Source organism: Macrobrachium rosenbergii, chromosome 55 (genome assembly GCF_040412425.1).
Source record: "Macrobrachium rosenbergii isolate ZJJX-2024 chromosome 55, ASM4041242v1, whole genome shotgun sequence".
Taxonomy (NCBI): Eukaryota; Metazoa; Arthropoda; class Malacostraca; order Decapoda; family Palaemonidae; genus Macrobrachium; species Macrobrachium rosenbergii.
This window is the reverse complement of record NC_089795.1, coordinates 21,525,268-21,545,267: the sequence shown is the minus strand read 5'-3', so window position 1 is coordinate 21,545,267 and position 20,000 is coordinate 21,525,268. Positions and strand designations below refer to the sequence as shown.

At 35.4% G+C, this 20,000-nt stretch overlaps 1 protein-coding gene across 3 annotated transcripts in view; it reads right to left on the bottom strand.

The window, feature by feature from the left end:
* LOC136835683 (opioid-binding protein/cell adhesion molecule-like) overlaps positions 1–20,000 on the bottom strand; it is a 192,845-nt gene that overhangs the window by 6,300 nt on the left and 166,545 nt on the right. For all 3 annotated transcript variants that reach the window (XM_067099534.1, XM_067099535.1, XM_067099536.1), the window contains one exon: positions 2,991–3,152. In XM_067099534.1, coding sequence (XP_066955635.1) covers positions 2,991–3,152 — 162 coding nt within the window. The remainder of the gene's footprint in view (positions 1–2,990; positions 3,153–20,000) is intronic.

Here is a 20,000-nt window from a genome sequence, read left to right as displayed (position 1 = left end):
TACTATGTTGTCTGTCCCCTTTAACCAGGTATTACTGTGCTGTCTGACACCTTTAACCAGGCAGTACTGTACTGTCTGTCACCTTTAACCAGTTATTAGTGTGCTGTGCGTCTCTTTTATTCAGGTATTACTGTGGTGACTGTCCCTTTTATCCAGGTGTTACTATGTTGTCTGTCCCCTTTAACCAGGTATTACTGTGCTGTCTGGCCCCCCTTTAACCAGGTATTGCTGTGCAGTCTGTCTCTTTTATCCAGGTATTACTGTGGTGGCTGTCCCTTTTATCCAGTATTACTGTGCTGTCTGTCCCATTTATCCAGGTATTACTGTTGGGGCTATCCCTCTTATCCAGGTATTACTGTGGTGACTGTCCCTTTTATCCAGGTATTACTGTGCTGTCTGTCACCTTTAACCAGGTATTACTGTGCTGTCTGTCCCTTTTATCCAGTTATTACTGTGGTGACTGTCCCTTTTATCTAGGTATTGCTGTAGTGACTGAAAAGCATTTTTTCAATAATATATTTCTATGGTCTCAGGTACATGAAATGAGGTATGATAAACCCGTATAGTTTATTTACCACATAAATTACCTAGGGAAGAGGGAAGGGGGATGGGGTACTAATTTGAAACCTACCCTTTCATCTAAGTTGGGTCAAATGATGGCCACGTGCCAATTTTTGTCTAGATTGGTCAAGTGGTTCGGATTGCTATAGCGCACAAGCATACAGACAACCATACAAACATAAAAACATTCACGTTTATATGTAAGATGCATATATATACATATATATAAGTGCATGTGTATATATATATGTATATAAATGGATGTATGTGTGTGTGTACATCCACAATTACTCTGAAACGTATTGAGTAATTTCAACCAAACTTGGTATACCTAGAAATCAGCATTGTAGGGGTAAGACATCACTAGCACCAAAGGGCACAAAAGGTTGGTGGGGGGGTCCTGAAACGGGGCTGAGTTATGCCCGTAGACTTAGTATCTTTACGAATTTATCATACCTAATTTCTGGTATATTTATGAATTACTATCTGAAAAGAATACTGTGGGAGTAAGACATCAATAGCACCAAAGAGGTGGGGTGGGGGGAGAGAGAGAGAGGAGAGAGAGAGAGAGAGAGAGAGAGAGAGAGAGAGAGAGAGAGAGAGAGGGAGGGAGAGAGAGACGGGGGGAGAGAGTCAGTGATAGGGAGAGGAAGTGAGAGAGAGAGAGAGTAGAGGAGGTGTTAGGGAGAAGAAAGAGGGAAAGGGACTGGGAGGATTGGGGAGAGAGAGAGACAGAGTGAGAGAAATAAAGATTGAGAGAGAGAGAGAGTAATAGGGAGAGGAAGTGAGAGAGAGTGTAGAGGGGAGGGTTTTTGGGAGAAGAAAGAGGGGAAAGAGACAGGTGGGTTGAAGAGAGAGAGAGAGAGAAGGGGGGGGAAAGAGAGAGTGAGAGAAAGAAAGAGTGAAAGGGGGAGGGTGGGAGAGAGAGAGAGTGAGAGGGAGAGGATGTGAGAGAGATTAGAGCTGATGTTAGGGAGGAGAGAGAGGGGAAAAAGTGAGGAAGAGTTAGAGAGAGAGAGAGAGCAGAGAGAAAGTTTATTGGTTGTCATTCAGAGTTATCCGGGCAGCGCCGGGTTGGTCAGCTGAATTGTGTGTGTGTGTGTGTGTGTGTGTATATATGTATATATATATATATATATATATATATATATATATATATATATATATATATATATATATATATATATATATATATATATATATATATATATATATATATATACATATATATATATGCACACGTACAGTATATAGAGCGTAAAAACATTTCTGGACATAGAAACACTAATAGCAATGAACTTAATTATCTTGTCCAATAAGGGAAAATTATCGTAATTTTAATTTTTGCAGCTACCATAATAATACGGCTGAGTGGATTCAAGTAATAAAATTCGCTCTAATTAAGTCATTTTCACTAAAACTCATTATTTTCATTTAACCTTGTTTGCTGAGTTATTTCAAGGTCATGGTCAAAATTTCCTTTTAGCTTTAGATTCGTGAATTTTTTCAGTGTTTGATAATACACTCTTTTGCATTACAAGAAAAAAATCATGTATTCAAACGGGCAGGATCTGTCAGCTTAATACCCCAGAATATCTTACAGAGAATCTCTAAGTTTTCATTTAATGTGATCTTCATGTCTATGACAGAAAATAGTTCCATTATGAATGTAGCAAGAGATAAAATTTAATAGTTAAAGATAAGAGTTAGGGAAAATAAATCATTAGATTTTCTTATTTTACTTTATTATATCAAAAGAATTGATATCATCACGAAAGGTGGTGGCGATTTAATATATCGTGAATGAAATGTTAGTACTTTAACTAATAAATTTCATTCCTTTTTTATATCTGTTCTTTTTTCTGAGAGACAAACTGATATTATCTAGTAAGACACCGGGAATAAAGTATGACAGGTGAAGGGAAGTCATTCTTCCCTTCATCTGTCATACTTTATTCCCCGGTACCTTACTAGATAATATCAGTTTGTCTCTTAGAAAAAAGAATAGATATAAAAAAGGAATGAAATTTCTTAGTTAAAGTACTAACATTTCATTCACGATATATTAAATCGCCACCATCTTTTGTGATGATATGAATTTATTTGATATAATAAAGTAAAGTAAGAAAAATTCTAATGATTTATTTTCCCTAACTCTTATCTTTAACTATTAAATTTTATCCCTAGCTACATTCATAATGGAATCAGTTTCTGTCATAGACATGAAGATTACATTAAATGAAAACTTAAAGAAATCTCTGTAAGAACATTCTGGGGTATTAAGCTGACAGAATTCCAGTGGGACACTGAAATTCTGCAATAGAAACATAGGCTCTTTTTTTAAATGTGTTTCAAGCGTCACAAAAAACAATACGTGATCAAACAAGAGAGATATAAAGAAAGACTAAAGAGCAAAATATAAATCTCACCTGACACTCATAGGTTCCATTATCCCTTCTGGTGGTGTACTTGATTTGCAAAGTCCAGTCGTTGGAGTCCTCAGGGTGCAGGACAGAAAACCTCTCGTCATTCGTGTAAGTGAATATTCCCGTTGTGAGGATGTGCCAGTCTCGCCTCCTGAACCACGATACCTGAGAAGAAGAGGAGAGAAGAATTCAGGTTTGAAATTTGTTTTAGATATTCTTTGTAGATCGATGCTGAGCCTCGTTGCCTAATGAGAGAGATACAAAGCATTGAGAATTTAAGTATCGTATATGGCCTCTGAACCACTATACCTGAGAAGAGGAGAGGATTCAATTATGAAACTTGTTTTAAGTATTCTGTTTAGATGGATACTAAACTACGATACCTGAGAAAACAGATACAAAGAATTAAGAATTCAAATATATTCAATGGTCCCTAAGACACGATACTTGAGAATAGAGAGAAGGATTCAATTATGAAACATTTAAAAATATTCTGTTTACATGGACCACGATGCCTAAGAAAACGGATACAAAGAATTAAGTATTTAAATATCTTCAATAGCTCTAAACCACGATACTTGAGAAGAAGAGAGAAGGATTCACTTATGAAACATTTTTAAAATATTCTGCTTACATGAATACAAAACCACGATGCCTAAGAAAACAGATACAAAGAATTAAGATTTTAAAAATCATAAATTACCTCTGAACCACAACACTTGAGAAGACGGAGATATGAGATTAAATTCAAGACATACTACGAATTTCTTATATTTGATATCTAAATCCCAATGATGAAAAAATGTACTAAAATTTAAAAGTTACTCGTAATGCAATTTTGTTTTTAAGCTTCGATACCCGAGAAGAAAGAGAGAGGAATTAAGAAATTAAAGTCTTACATGGCTTCTTAAACCCGAACCTTGAGGAAAAAGAAATAAGACCACGTGTAGAATTGCCTTTTTAAAATCTTATATAAGACTTCTAAACCCCAGCAATCGAAGAGAAATATAAAGGAAACGAAACTTATATATTATTTTTAATGTCATATAAAGAACAGTATCCAACAAGACAGAAACGATAAACAATGATGAAGACGAGTATGAATTTTTTGTTATTTGACTGAAAATTCTGGTATGAAAATAACCAACACACCTCATTTGAAATAAAAGCAGACTAGGCAGGTAGAGCGCGGTAGTAATTATAATCTGCATAAAGAATCATTTAAAAAGCACAAGTGTTACGATGCCACAGTTCGTGAACTTTTTAACATGAAGAATACCTTAATTTGTACAGTATGTTATTATAAGCACTGTTTTGTATATTGTAATTATTCAGCAAAACTAAATGGTACATGAAAAAGACTTGAGGGAACGACATATTCCTTAGAAGTTTCGTATTCTGTCATTGTCTATTATTGTACAGAATTGCGGAATATATCTGCCGGCATAGTTGTGTCCAATCAAAGATTATTAGCTGGTATGACTGTAGTAGTCAGACTGGCTGCTGCTTTCTGCTCTCTACCAGAATAAATGTAATTTGTAGCAACGATAAATGTATCATAATTTCCGCTGTGAATTGTCATCTGATAAAGGCAATGAGAGGAAAAACACTTTTTGTCAGTTTAAATTTTGCAAGGTTGTACCAAATATTCCCATGTGGCTCTCATAGTATATATATATATATATATATATATATATATATATATATATATATATATATATATATATATATATAGAGAGAGAGAGAGAGAGAGAGAGAGAGAGAGAGAGAGAGAGAGAGAGAGAGAGAGAGAGAGAGAGAGCAGTGCCGTTGGGCCAAAGGGAAACTGACGTGTATACAGTAGGCAACTTTCACAACTATTTCAAAACAAAAAGACTGAGAACCAAGTGTTTGGCCAATCGACAGACGTGGAATCCATAATTCTTTCTTTACTGCAGATTATAGAAGCCTTAAGCTCTTCTTTAGGTCTCAGTCATCATTTTCAAATCATCCCTGGCATATAGTAAAGGTTTTGCGCTTGTGAGCATGCTTACATGCAACTGTGAGTTCCAATCATGATGCAGCCTAATCATAATAATGATAATGATTTTATAGTAACTGCCTAATGGTCTTTGTTGAATAGTACATTTCGTGATGCTAGAAATGATACCAATTTCTTTAAAAGCTTTGCTATCAGAAACACCAATAATTTGAAAGCTTCATTGAAATCCAGCAGAATATGTCCTAACAACATGAGGCACTATATTAGTTTTCTGTAAAAGAAAACTATTGTGACGGCTTTGTCTGCCCGTCCGCACTTTTTCTGTCCGCACCCAGATCTTAAAAATTTCTGAGGCTAGAGGGCTGCAAATTGGTATGTTGATCATCCACCCTCCAATCATCAAACATACCAGATTGCAGTCCTCTAGCCTCTGAAGTTTTTATTTTTTTTTAAGGTTAAAGTTAGCCATAATCGTACAGCGTATAATGCTGTATGAAACTTTCAGCCGCGGTCCATGAAACTCTTAGTCGCTAAGAGTTTCATGGACTGTGGCTGAAAGTTTCATACAATATTATACGGCGTACAGAATACTCGATTGCTCCGAAGAAAGTTCGGCGCATTTTTTACTTTTTTCTATTCAAGGTCAACCTCTAATATTTTTCAAACTAAACTCAGTTTTACCATTTCTCCGAAAGTCTTGGAAATGAGAAATGAAAGACTAAAAGAAGAAAACCCATAGAGAAAGAAGACTTTGATCAAATGTAAGTTTTCAACAAAAATAATAATAATAATAATAATAATAATAATAATAATAATAATAATAATAATAATAATAATAATAATAATAATAAAATAGAACATTTTTCATACAGCTTGAGTGACAGAAGGACATGAAAAAGACTGACTATATGCAGTTACACCAGTCATCATCGACAGCAATGATTAAAAAAATGCGCAAGACACATTATCTGTTGCTGTTATGCATCTAAAGGACTTGGAAATATAATGTGGAAAATACACAGACAGTTCTTTAAATAACTCCCAATTCACTTTTCTTTAAGAGCCCTGTCACTACACACTACTTTTCTCAGATACTGATGAAGTCCGTGATATTTATCAATTGTGTATTTGTCTGTCTTTTATTTAATTTTCATCGGCATATTCCTCTCTCTTTAAAATGTTAGTATCTTTTCGAAGGATTCATTCCATCTTTTGAAAGCTTGATCAACAAGTTTGCAGCCTAATTTGAGTAGTTATCACGTCACCCAGTTGGTTACTTAGCGTTATCAATTTAGTATAGATATTGTCTTCGAGGATTTATTATTATGTATAACATCTTGAAATTTTTCTTATTAAAAGAGTAAATACGACTCTTTGTGGAGTATATATTATTTCCGTACTCACTTTACAATACTACGAATGTAATTAATGTTCAAGCACTGAAGATCTACAAAGTACAGTTCGACATTCATATGCCGTCTTCAGCTTTTGGCAAACGAAAGGCTTTCCGTCCCTGATGTCAACTAATGATAATTCCTTGAATGTAATTTGCTATAACTTACTGGGAAATCCTTATCATTCCTTCTTTTCCCCAGACAAAACGAGGAAGAAAAAGAGATCTGAAGACGTTGTAACGAACCAAAGGGAATAATTCCGTATCCTGGGACCGCTCATTTCCTTATGCCACTTTCAAGAAGACACAGAAAGGATCTAAAGGAATCCCACATCAAGACTATGAAACTAGTTCCCTGCCTTCCCCTCTCTCTCTCTCTCTCTCTCTCTCTCTCTCTCTCTCTCTCTCTCTCTCTCTCTCTCGTTAGTGATGCGAATGTCATAGATAATCTCAAACGATTCCATGAAAGACCGTGCTGCATCCGTAAAGATAGAATTCAAATGACCCTTTTTTTGTTCAGTGACCTTTGAGATAATGTTTCCAAGAAGCTCTCTCTCTCTCTCTCTCTCTCTCTCTCTCTCTCTCTCTCTCTCTCTCTCTCTCTCTCTCTCTTCGCGCGCTTCTGATGTCTACGAGGGGCCGATATTTATTTCTCAAGCGCTTAACGCTTCAGTGAACGGGATGTCTCTAAACACTTACATTATGATTCTGTAATTCGAGCTTGTGAAGTAATATGATGGAAATTCATCCAAATATATATTTTATTGATGTGATAAAAGAACGATTACTATATATATATATATATATATATATATATATATATATATATATATATATATATATATATATATATATATATATATATATATATATGAGTGAAGTTATTCCATTTCCCACAGTCACTATATATATATATATATATATATATATATATATATATATATATATATATATATATATATATATTTATATATATATATATATATATATATATATATATATATATATTTATATATATATATATATATATATATATATATATATATATATATATATATATATAGTGACTGTAGGGAAATAGAATAACTTCACTTCAAAGAATAGAAAAAGAAATAAAAGAAAAAATAAGGGAGTAGAATCTGTTATTTGTCAGTGTCAAGTGTAAATCCCTTTATGGAGAAATGTTAATACAAAGTACTTGGGATGAAGGTAAATGTTATATGTTATACGACAATGGAGGGTGGTATAAAAGAATTATTTAGTAATCCACAGAATGGCTTAAAATAGTAACGTATTTATTTGCAAGTTTTAGTTTTTTGCAAAAGAAAACTGTTGAGATGGCCTTGTCTATCCGTCCGCACTTTTCTGTCCGCGTTTTTCTGTCCACCCTCAGATCTTAAAAACTATTGAGGGTAGAGGGCTGCAAATTGGTATTTTGATAATCCACCCTCCAGTCATCAAACATACCAAATTGCAGCCCACTAGCCTCAGTGGTTTTTATCTTATTTAAGGTTAAAGTTAGCCATAATCGTGCGTCTGGCAACTATATAGGACATGCCACCACCGGGCTGTGGTTAAAGTTTCATGGGCCGCGGCTCACAGTATTATACCGAGACCAGCGAAAGATAGATCTATTTTCGGTGGCCTTGATTGTACGCTGTACAGAAAACTTGATTCCGCCGAAGAAACTTTGTTGCCTTTACTCCTTGTTTCTTTTGGTATGAGTAGATTTTAAGTAAATCAGTTTATGAACTTTACCACAAATTCGTGTACATATTATATTGCGAAATCTTTGTGATAAAATCACCCTTCCTTTTATGAAAATCCAACTGACTGTGTGATTGTTATTTGCAATTCTTCATTGGTTTCTTCTGGCTGTGACTATGGAACCGTGATTATGTAAAGGTACTGCTATGAATATTGCAAAAATTTAATAAGTTTAAATGAGATGACTGGAAAAACTTATTAAGAATAAGAAATTTTCCTGTTTGCGTAAATAACAAATGTAAATGTGTATGTGTATGTATGTATATATATATATATATATATATATATATATATATATATATATATATATATATATATATATATATATATATATATATATATATATATATATATATATATATATATATATATATATTTATATTTATATATATATATATATATATATATATATATATATATATATATATATATATATACTGTATATATATATATATATATATATATATATATATATATATATATATATATATATATATATATATATATATATATATATATATTCAGTATAAACTATTTTTTCTCATCTGGAGGCGATTCATTCAAAATGGTAAACCCCTTGTGATTCTCAGTAAATCATAAGAGATGAGATTGCTAGACCCAACTCTTTTTCATAACGCCAGCAGACTCTGACACTTACTTAAAGTAAGCCGGACTGGCGAAAGCTAAGCAGGAAGCAAGCCAGGGACCTATCAAATACGAACCGAGAGCTGTAATGTGTGTGGAAAATACTTTTATATTTAACTTTCCAATTATCTACAGAATAGCAGACACAGGCGATCGTCACCTCTCGAAATCATCATGACTGCACATTTTGAGGAAGTATTGGTCCTGGAAGGGGGTGGGGGGAGGGGGATGAGGGAGGAGAACGCCTCCCCCTCCGTCTTTTGTTTCGACAACAATAGCGAGGTTTGTGTCAGCGCCTCTTGCTGCATTGACGCCACGCTCTATCTCCTCGAAGGATCGCTAATTAATCACTTGCGGAGCGTTTTTTCTTGTTCGCGCTCTTAACCTTTTTGTCAGATTTTGCCTAGAAAAGGACGATGTGCGTCCAAATACGTTCATTTTATTTATCAAATTAAGTATATCTTGGTTTAACCAGACCACTGAGCTGATTAACAGCTCTCCTAGGGCTGGCCCGAAGGATTAGATTTATTTTACGTGGCTAAGAACCAACTGGTTACCTAGCAACGGGACCTACAGCTTATTGTGGAATCCGAACCACATTATGACGAGAAACGAATTTCTATCACCAGAAATAAATTCCTCTAATTCTTCATTGGCCTGTCGGAGAGTCGAACGCTGGGGGCCAACAGCTTGCTAGCGGAGAGTTCTACCCACCCCTCCAAGGGAGAACCGTTTTATTTATCATATTATTCTTTTATTTATCATATTTTCTTTTTGCCAAGTATGGTGCATGACTTTATTATTATTGCCAGCAGTAATAGTAGTAGTTTTACAGAGCTTCTAGAGTAAATGTTACAGAGCCCGTAGAGTAAATCTCAAAAGGGGGGTGAAACCAAATACGTAAAGGCTCGAAAGCACTTTCAGTGTTGCAAATTCGAATCATGAAGTCCTCTTCCTCTGTCTTATGTTATAGGCCTGTTTTTCCAGCTGTTTGCCATAGTGTCTCTCCTCATGCTAAAACAAGCTATCTGTGTCCAGATGTCCAGCATACCGCAATTACTCTAAAAATACAGATATCGAAGGAAAGTGTTGAATTTCGAAGATAAGAATGTTAGACTATTTTTTCTAAACATGCAAATCAATTCCAGGAAAAATGACCTCATTATTTTCAGTATCCACTGCGGCTGTAGTGGTCTCTTGGCCTATCGTGGCATCTGATACCCATGACGGTTAATTCTTCGATTTCTTTCATAAAAACCTATTTTCTGCCGCATGTCGACAAAACTCTAAAACTCTAATATTGCGGCCATTGCGTGTGGGTAGTGGAGTTCAGAGGTCACCAGACATCTTATTCCCCTTAATACCTTTACCACACTGAGCAAGAGCCGTGCAGGCTGACGTTCAATCAAATCGACTAACCAGTTCCAATTTTAAACAGCTTCCCTAAAAGATGCTTTGATGTGCATACCAAAGCACATGAACCACATGTCAGTATTTGGATAAAAGATAAAAGAAGATACTAATTCCCTGATGGCAGATAAATATATATATACATATATATATATATATATATATATATATATATATATATATATATATATATATATATATATATATATATATATATATATATATATATATATATATATATATATATATACTGTATATATATTTGTACGTGTATATATTTGCATGTATATATATACATTATATATACAGTATATATATATATATATATATATATATATATATATATATATATATATAAATTACTTTTTATCACATCACCGTGATTTTTTTTTTTAGAAAAATTCCCTTGGTTAACATATATGAAAAAATATATTATTTCCGAGGTAGAACGAATTGGATATTAAAGGACGTTTGTAGTTTACTAATTATATATATATATATATATATATATATATATATATATATATATATATATATATATATATATATATATATATATATATATATATATATATATATATTCATAGATTCATACCTGTGGTTATGTATGAAAAAAATTACAGTTATTAAACCAAACAAGGGGAGCTCTTCATAGCCCCTTGAAATGCCTCCAAACAGTGAACGAAAGATAAATCATTCCTTCTCTAGTTTGCATATTAGAGAAATCATAATAAAGTCTTCTGAATTATTACTTATATCACAAACAATGTCTTTCCCCATGAGAATATTGTTTCTTCATCCTCTATGCGTTCCTTCATCCTTCATGAAGCAAAATAATTATTTCCTAAACGGTGTCATTAATTCTTTGAGATTTCAATAATCAGAAATTTCTGAAACGTTTTAATTTTAAAAAGAAAGGCGTCGCAGTGATGTATTAATCTCTGGAGGGTAGTAAAAGCTGTAGGTATGTATTGTATTTGAACCTGTCTTTTCAATTTTCCAGTCTTTATATACGACGAACTTGTGGGTGCGCGTGGCTGGAACCCGGCACTGCTGTTTCCCCTACCCTCCCGATCCCCTACCTACCCCGCCCCCACCCGGGCCGGACAAACAGGTTTTCAGGAGGAGGGCAGATGTCTCCCCTACCCTCCTGTTTCCCTACCTACCCCGCCCCCCACCCAGGGTGGACAAACAGATTTGCAGGAGGAGGGTGGCTGTTTCCTCTACCCTCCTGTTCCCCTACCTACCCCTCCCCCACCCGGGGCGGACAGACAGGTTTTCAGGAGGAGCGTGGATGTCTCCTCTACCCTCCTGTTCCCCTACCTACCCTGCCCCCACCCAGGGTGGACAAACAGGCTTGCAGGAGGGAGGGTGGCTGTTTCCCCCTACCCTCTCGGGATCCCCACCTACCCCCCTCCCCCCACCCTGGGCGGACAAACCAGTTTGCAGGGGGTTGGGTGGCTGTGTCATGTCTCCCCTACTGTCACCCCGGGGAGGACAAACAAGATCCACTCGGATTTTATTATTATAGATAGATATGGAGGACACGAAACGAGACTTTTGTATTTGGTGAGTTATAGTGAAACGGAATGCTAATTTCAAATTTTTTCATATTAAGTATTGAAAACATCGCAATGCAATGGAATGTGTTTTTGCAATGATGAAGTTCATTAGCACTAAAAACATAGAAAATTCATATATAACATTGAACCTTTAGCAATACTCAGACGATTCTAAATGGTATATCCTCAAACACCTTTGACAAGCTGACTTTTTTTTGGGGGGTGGGGGGCGGGTGGCCGGGTGGCATGACGCTAACGCCACGAGAACTGGAAATAAACCCCGTATGCCAGTCATGGTTCTTCACTCAACGGCTCCCTTCGGCAGAACCCTCCTCATGCGCAATAAATTTGGCTGTGTCCGAGGGCCTTGTCTATTCCGCGCGACACTTAGGCTTAATCTATTCTCTGCCCTCGATAATGAGAAGCGGCCACCGCCTCGTTTCAGGTAGACATACATTTTCGTGCCCATTTCCATATTCATCTGCGATGCGTTGCTGTTTATCTTTCAAATGTAAATTATGTGTATTGTTAATCGCCAGCGCCGTAAACGTGTTTATGGATATTTTCAGCTGAGGAAAAGATATGCTATTTACTTAAACTGAATAAATGCATAAATTGTGATCTGTCAGTCTACTGAGGTCTCTTTAGAACTCTAAAAAACAAATAGTGAACTGAAAAGAGGAGGCTAAAACATGAAGCATCATGGTAATGTTTCCAAAGTGAAGAAAATGTCTTTTATACAACAGTTTTTCCTTATAGCGGTACAGCCACTAGATTATCTTGAATAGGAACTTCAGTATTTTAATGTGATCTACAATATGTTGAGGTTATTGAAGAAGAGATACAGCACTGCATTGCCCTTGCCTCTTCGGCCCATACATTCAGTAAGGGATTAGTTAAAGAGATCCGTAGTATTATATAAAACTGTCCATTCCAAAATCACTTAACCTAATAAGGGCAAAAGTACCATTATTCTGACCGCTCTAAACCTAATAAGGGCAAAGGTACTATTATTCTGACCGCTCTAAACCTAATAAGGGCAAAGGTACTATTATTCTGACTGCTCTAAACCTAATAAGGGACAAAGGTACTATTACTCTGACCGCTCTAAACCTAATAAGGGCAAAGGTACCATTATTCTGACCGCTCTAAACCTAATAAGGGCAAAGATACTATTATTCTGACCGCTCTAAACCTAATAAGGGCAAAGGTACCATTATACTGACCGCTCTAAACCTAATAAGGGTAAAGGTACCATTATTCTGACCACTCTAAACCTAATAAGGGCAAAGATACTGTTATTCTGACCGCTCTAAACCTAATAAGGTCAAATGTATTAATATTCTGACCGCTCTAAACTGAGTAAGGGCAAAGGTACCATTATTCTGACCGCTCTAAACCTAATAAGGGCAAAGATACTATAATTCTGACCGCTCTAAACCTAATAAAGGCAAAGATACTATTATTCTGACCGCTCTAAACCTAATAAAGGCAAAGGTACTATTATTCTGACCGCTCTAAACCTAGTAAGGGCAAAGGTACCATGATTCTGACCGCTCTAAACCTAATAAGGGAAAAGATTTGACCGCTCTAAACCTAATAAGGGCAAAGGTACCATTATACTGACCGCTCTAAACCTAATAAGGGGAAAGGTACCATTATGCTGACCGCTCTAAACCTAATAAGGGCAAAGGTACTGTTATTCTGACCGCTCTAAACCTAATAAGGGCAAGGGTACTATTATTCTGACCGCTCTAAGCCTAGTAAGGGCAAAGGTACCATTACCTCTGACCGCTCTAAACCTAATAAAGAACCCAAAGATACTATTATTCTGGTGCTCCTAAACCTAATAGGGCAAATTGCCATTATACTGACCGCTCTTAACCTAATAAGGGCAAAGGTACCATTATCCTGACCGCTCTAAACCTAATAAGGGCAAAGGTACTGTTATTCTGACTGCTCTAAACCTAATAAGGGCAAAGGTACTATTATTCTGACCGCTCTAAATTTCAATATAAAGGGTCTTCCACGTTTCTATCTATTTTTAGTGAAGAGTGGAGGATTGCAAACATAAACAGTCTTTAATGAACATACAAAATCGGATCTTTACCCATCTGGCACGTCTTATGGAGTATTGTGTAGTGGGCCTATACATGAAGTGCACGAGGAGGTCATTCCTCAAGACCTATTCTGGCCTCATAAATTGCCTAGATATAAATTAGCCAAACATGTATTTTCATTGCTGCAACAGTTTCAGTGAAAAATATACCCAGAACCGGTCTATATTTGGTAAGCCTTGATGTCTTCAGTCCTTATGCTTATTTCCCGTTGCAGGCAACGATTACAAGTTGTTTTCGTTAAGATTTTTTATTATTGAACAAGGTTTTTTCTATCAAAGATATGATCTGGATTATAATTGGCCGTGAGTATACTGGTGTTCTGATGGCAAAAATAACGCACCAGAAAAGGAAGAAGTAAAAAATGAGGAAATTTTCCTTTCTGAGAACTTTAAATTCTCAAAGCAGAATAAATGCCACATAGTTACTGTTAAAGTCCGCCTGGGCCTCTGTAGGCTCATAGGGCAGGCGCTGATCTCCTGTTTCTTAGGCCGACAGCCAGTGGGGAACAGATCATAATGACAAGAAAATAGAAAGACCAAGAGAAATTGAAGTATAATTGAAGTCTACGAATGATCTTCAGCATAAATTAGAACGAAATGATTTTGAAAGAACTTTTAAATTTAACTTTGCTGGAAAACAACTTTCTTCACATAAAACTTTGATGACAGTGTCTCCATGGCAACCCCTCTGGGCCCGTATTTAGTAAATATTTTTATTTGTCAATGAAAGGCAACTATCCTTGACTACCACCCTTGTCATTTCGTCATAATATATAAACGTTATGTGAGTGATACTTCCGTTCTCTTTCAAATTAAAGTTGTTCCGAGTAATTTTTTGAGTTGGCCGGTAAACAAAGATTGCCGATAATCACCTCCCCACTTCTGTCTATCTCAAAAAGATTCTGGACCAGCTTTGGCTGTAATCTTTACGGTACATTTTTTTTTTTTATTTAAAATCAGCAGTATTTTAAATTTATTGTATACAGTATCCAAAACTGTTTTTTGCCAAATATTTAAAGAAATTCTTCAAATTAAGTTTCACTTGTAACTCCTGCATTTACAGCATCCAAACTTGAATTTTAGCAATAGCTGTATTTTTAAATTCAACGTGACTACCTAATGGGTTCTGTTGTGGTGTGTGATATCGGGACTTGTCTTGGTTACACCAAAATAATGAGAAAAGTGCGAGTTGATTCTCATCATGGAGTCTGTTCCATGCCTTCCCATTTGGCTTTCTTTACGTCTCTGGATTATAATTTGGGAAAGGAATACTTGGCTCTCGAATTATAGGAACCCTCCTTTTAATCAGTAATCACCTTCCTAGGGAGAAGCTCAAGCAGCCAAAACAGCTAAAGGTAAAACTCGACAGGGAATGTTACATGGGCACAGCAACACCATCAAAGCAAATAGATCATTCCCAGTGACCAAGTTCCTCATTGTTTCTGGTGATAGAAATTCATTTCTCGGTGTAATGTGGTTTGGATTCCACAATAAGCTGTAGGTCCCGTTGCTAGGTAACCAGTTGGTTTCTAGCCACGTAAAATAAGTCTAACTTGGGCTAACTCAGAGAGCTGTTAATCAGCTCAGTGGTCTGGTTAAACTAAGGTATACTTAACTTTTTTCCCAGTGACCAATGGCCAACGAACATCAACAATCTGCTGCCAAGAGCCAGTGGAGAAGAGGCCGCCCTAAGGCCCAAGCTTGTAATGCTATACATTTTGAATTAGAATCAGTGAATCAGTGTACCGGGATTCTGAGCAGTAACCTAAATATCAATTCAAGGCACCCGAGAGTCAGATGCCATCCTTAGCAGGCTTGCAACCTAGCTACAGTATGCTAAGAGCCACTTTTAGTTTTCTGTAAAAGAAAACTATTGTGCCGGCTTTGTCTGTCCGTCCGCACTTTTTTCTGTCCGCGCTTTTTCTGCCCACACTTTTCTGTCCGCGCTCAGATCTTAAAGATATTGAGGCTAGAGGGCTGCAAATTGGTATGTTGATCATCCACCCTCTAATCATCAAACATACCAAATTGCAGCCTCAGCCTGTAGTTTTATTTTTGTTTAAGGTTAGCAGCTTTGGCTAATCGTGCTTCTGGCAACGATATAGATAGGCCACCACCGGGCGGTTAAAGTCTCGTGGACTGCGGCTCATACAGCATTATAGCCGAGACCACCGAAAATAGATCTATTTTGGTGGCCTTGATTATACGCTGTAGCGGCTGTACAGAAACTGATTGCGCCGAAGTTCTGGGCGCATTTTTACCTGTTTAGTTACCGCAATGTTAAATGTATTTACTGTTAGATAGTTCATTAGCTTGCGTGAGAAAGAGTCTTTCTTTTATTATTTATCCTTCTATCAATTGTAAGAGCATGCTTCGGTTTAAATACCACCTGGAAAAAGTATACTTAGTGACTAATGTAAAGTGTGTATCTTTGCACGTGTTCAAGGTATATTTGATAGCGTGCGTTCCGGTTCTTGTGTTTAAAGACATAATTTTGCACCCTTTCAGTGCCAATTAACCTCACTGTATTTTCTTCACATATAGAAGATCATCTAATAATGTTTGTTTTTGAAACTTATTCCTTCGAATAATGTTGATGTATTACTGACATTTAATTAGTTTCCCCTATCATCGGCGAGTTGGGCAAAATTAAGACAAATAGTAAATAAATGAATAAATATACTATTCTCCTGCGATGAAACTGTAAATACAAATCGAAATTGATGTGTGAACTTCATTAAAAATTCATTATTGGAATCGAATAATATCATCTAAATGATTAGTGATGCCCCGGCGAAAATTTGACAAGTGGAAGTGTGTACCTAAGGGAGCAGTAATCCTAATTCAAGGATTTTTTGATTCAGTGATTATTCTTTTATGCAGATTTTATCAATAATTTATTATTTAATGGGTGTTTTATTCGGTAACTAGTACCGAAAGCTAATTATTTTGATTATACGCTATTATTGCTAGATATTACTAGTGTTTTCATCCTAAAATTGCTGAATTCTTGTAAACTGACCAGTCATTATTTTTGGTGATGAAATCATATCAACCATTATCAGGTTTCTCGACTTTTTTTTTGCCTTATTTCAAAAGAACAATCTCGTAATTAGTGCTTTCATGTAACAGTGGTTGTTGATTTCTAAAAAGGTGATTTAATTTACGCAGTTCCGTTACATCGCCTTCACAAATAATTTCTTGCCAAAATGAAATGATAAGTTTTATATATATATATATATATATATATATATATATATATATATATATATATATATATATATATATATATATATATATATATATATATGATAATTTTGCTTTATTTCACATTTGACTTTGCTCATATATTAAACTCACAAACTCCTTTCAAGTGCAAATTATGGAATTTAATAATAAAGGGTACTATTTCTTAATTCATTGACAATTCATATGCATAAATATACAAATAGATATAAACATACACGTACAGATATATATATATATATATATATATATACATATATATATATATATATAATATATGTATATGTATATATATATATATAATATATGTATATGTATATATATATATATATATATATAAGTATATATATATATATATTATATTGTGTGTGTGTGTGTGTGTGTGTGGGTGTGAGTGTATTTGTAATAGCCACAATGCCCTCGTGTAATTTTTTCGAATTCTTCACACTTTTAGATGCGCTTGTCACTACAAAGCCATAGATCCAACTGAAAGAAATATAAAGTAATTCTGATGTCCATACCAGGATTCGAACCCGCATCCAGGGTATCAAGAACGAGGTCACGTTGCCGACCTGATCACGACAAGGGAAAAAAGTTTATTACCGCTCTTACACATATATACCCGCGAAATTCAGATATACTAGATAGATTTATTAGTGCTTAAACAGACTTTTTAACCTTTTCGTGGTCAGGTCGGCAACGTAATTTAGTCCTTGTAACTCTGGATGCAGGTTCGAATCCTGCTACCGGACATCAGGATTACTTTATATTTCTTGCACTTGGATCTAAGGCTTTGTAGTGAGAAGCGTATCCAATAAGTGTGAAGAATTCAAGCATTTAAGATGGCATTGTGGCTATTACAATTAAATACGCATTTGGTAAAAAGTAAACTAATTAGACTTAGATTCTATATATATATACACACATTATATACATACATATATATATATATATATATATATATATATATATATATATATATATATATATATATATATATACTGTATATATATGGATCTTCAAGTGTATGTGCGTCTCTTATATTTCTTTAAGAGATTTATTCCATATTCTCTTTGAATCCAGTAATTGCTTACTGTTAGATCACAAACACATAAATGTGTAAGAGAGAGAGAGAGAGAGAGAGAGCAGATAAGTAACTGAAATATTCTCTTGTCTCCATTTTGTAAATAGTTTTCAGATATAATTTCTCGGAAGACGTAGCTAATAAAGTCCGTTTAAGCCACAGACAAATCTGGGTCAACTCCCTCACGGAGCTTTCATTTCTCCTGCCTAATCTGATTTACTTTTTCAATTTAGGTTGAAAAGACAACTTTGATTCTTCATTGAACTGGACATGAGTCTCCATCACGCTCAAGATGGCAAGAGTGTAATTTTTTCTCCGCGCACAGTAAACCATCGTTATTTGTCTCCTTCTGGTTAATTATTGGTTTTCTCTCTGGGGTAGAGAAATTAAGTTTTTGCCAAGTAGGAGTAAAGCTTTTCTTGGATATTCGCCGGATTTTTCCAAAAAGACTATGAAATGTCTCGGTTGTCTTATCTGGTTGAAGACATTTTTCAGAACCAGGAGTAAAATTGAAATGAATTTTTTTTTTATTCATAATTTATATCTCTCATAAAAATAGATAACAAATACAAGTGGATTTTTAAAGATTTAAAAAATCGTCTTTCTCATTTGCATACAAATTTAAGGTTTATTTTCGTATCTAATAGTATTTCTGAAAAATGTCATTGAATCCTTCTGAAACGAACATTTAGAAAACGAGAGAAACAATGGCTCCAACGTCGTGTCTAATCAGTTTTAGCCTACTTTTGAAACGCCTAATGTCATTATTGAAATGGCTTCGGCAAAGACGAGACAGACAGACAGACAGACAAACAGAGAGCGACTAATCAATCACCCCGTAGTGGGGTAGTGCAGTCAGTGCACCTCATGCGGTGCACTGTAGGTATTACTTAGGGTTCTTTTGCAGCGTGCCTTCGGCCTCTAGCTGCAACCCCTTTCGTTTCTTTTACTGTACCTCCTTTCATATTCTCTTTCTTCCATCTTACTTTCCATCCTTTCCTAACAATTGATTCATAGTGCAACTGCGAGATTTTACTCCTGTTACACCTTTCAAACCTTTCACTCTCAATTTCCGTTTCAGCGCTGAATGACCTCATAGGTCCCAGTGCTTGGCCTTTGGCCTAAATTCCATATTTAATTCAGTTCAATTCTAACTGAATCATCAAATAATATGATACCCACAAACCATTATGAAGGAAATTGGTTTTGTTCTAATAAAGCTGGAACATTGGTAAACCCAAGAAAACCGTGTCCTAGCGAGGATGAAAACCATATAACCAGTTACCAGATAGAGTTTGAGTCTTTGTTTAAATATGTTAAGTCTAGATATTTTCTTAAATTCACGCATATTGCGACTTGAGGTGTTCCAAGATGCACACCATAAATGAGAACACTATGAGGTAGCTTTCCTGGAAATATAATTCATATAAACATGGTTCCCGAATTTCCAAAGTGTTCCTGATATACATAAAAGCATGGCACATTAATATGATAAATTTAATTATTATTCCGTTACAGAACCCCGAATAACTGAAATTGATTTTGATGCGTGTTCGGTAATTATAGGAAAACCAGGAATGAAAACATTATTTTTCCTATGAAAGCTACGGCTAAATGATAAAAGGTTGTTCTTATAGGCATATTTTATTTGCATATGCCAATGCTGGTATATATAGGCCACACCAGCACTCAGTAGAGAACGCATAAATGAAAACGTGACCTTTGCCTGCTCTGTTCGAGCGCATATCCTACATAACCTTTGAATTATTGTGTGATCAGGACTTGTAATTTATAAAGGTCATACTT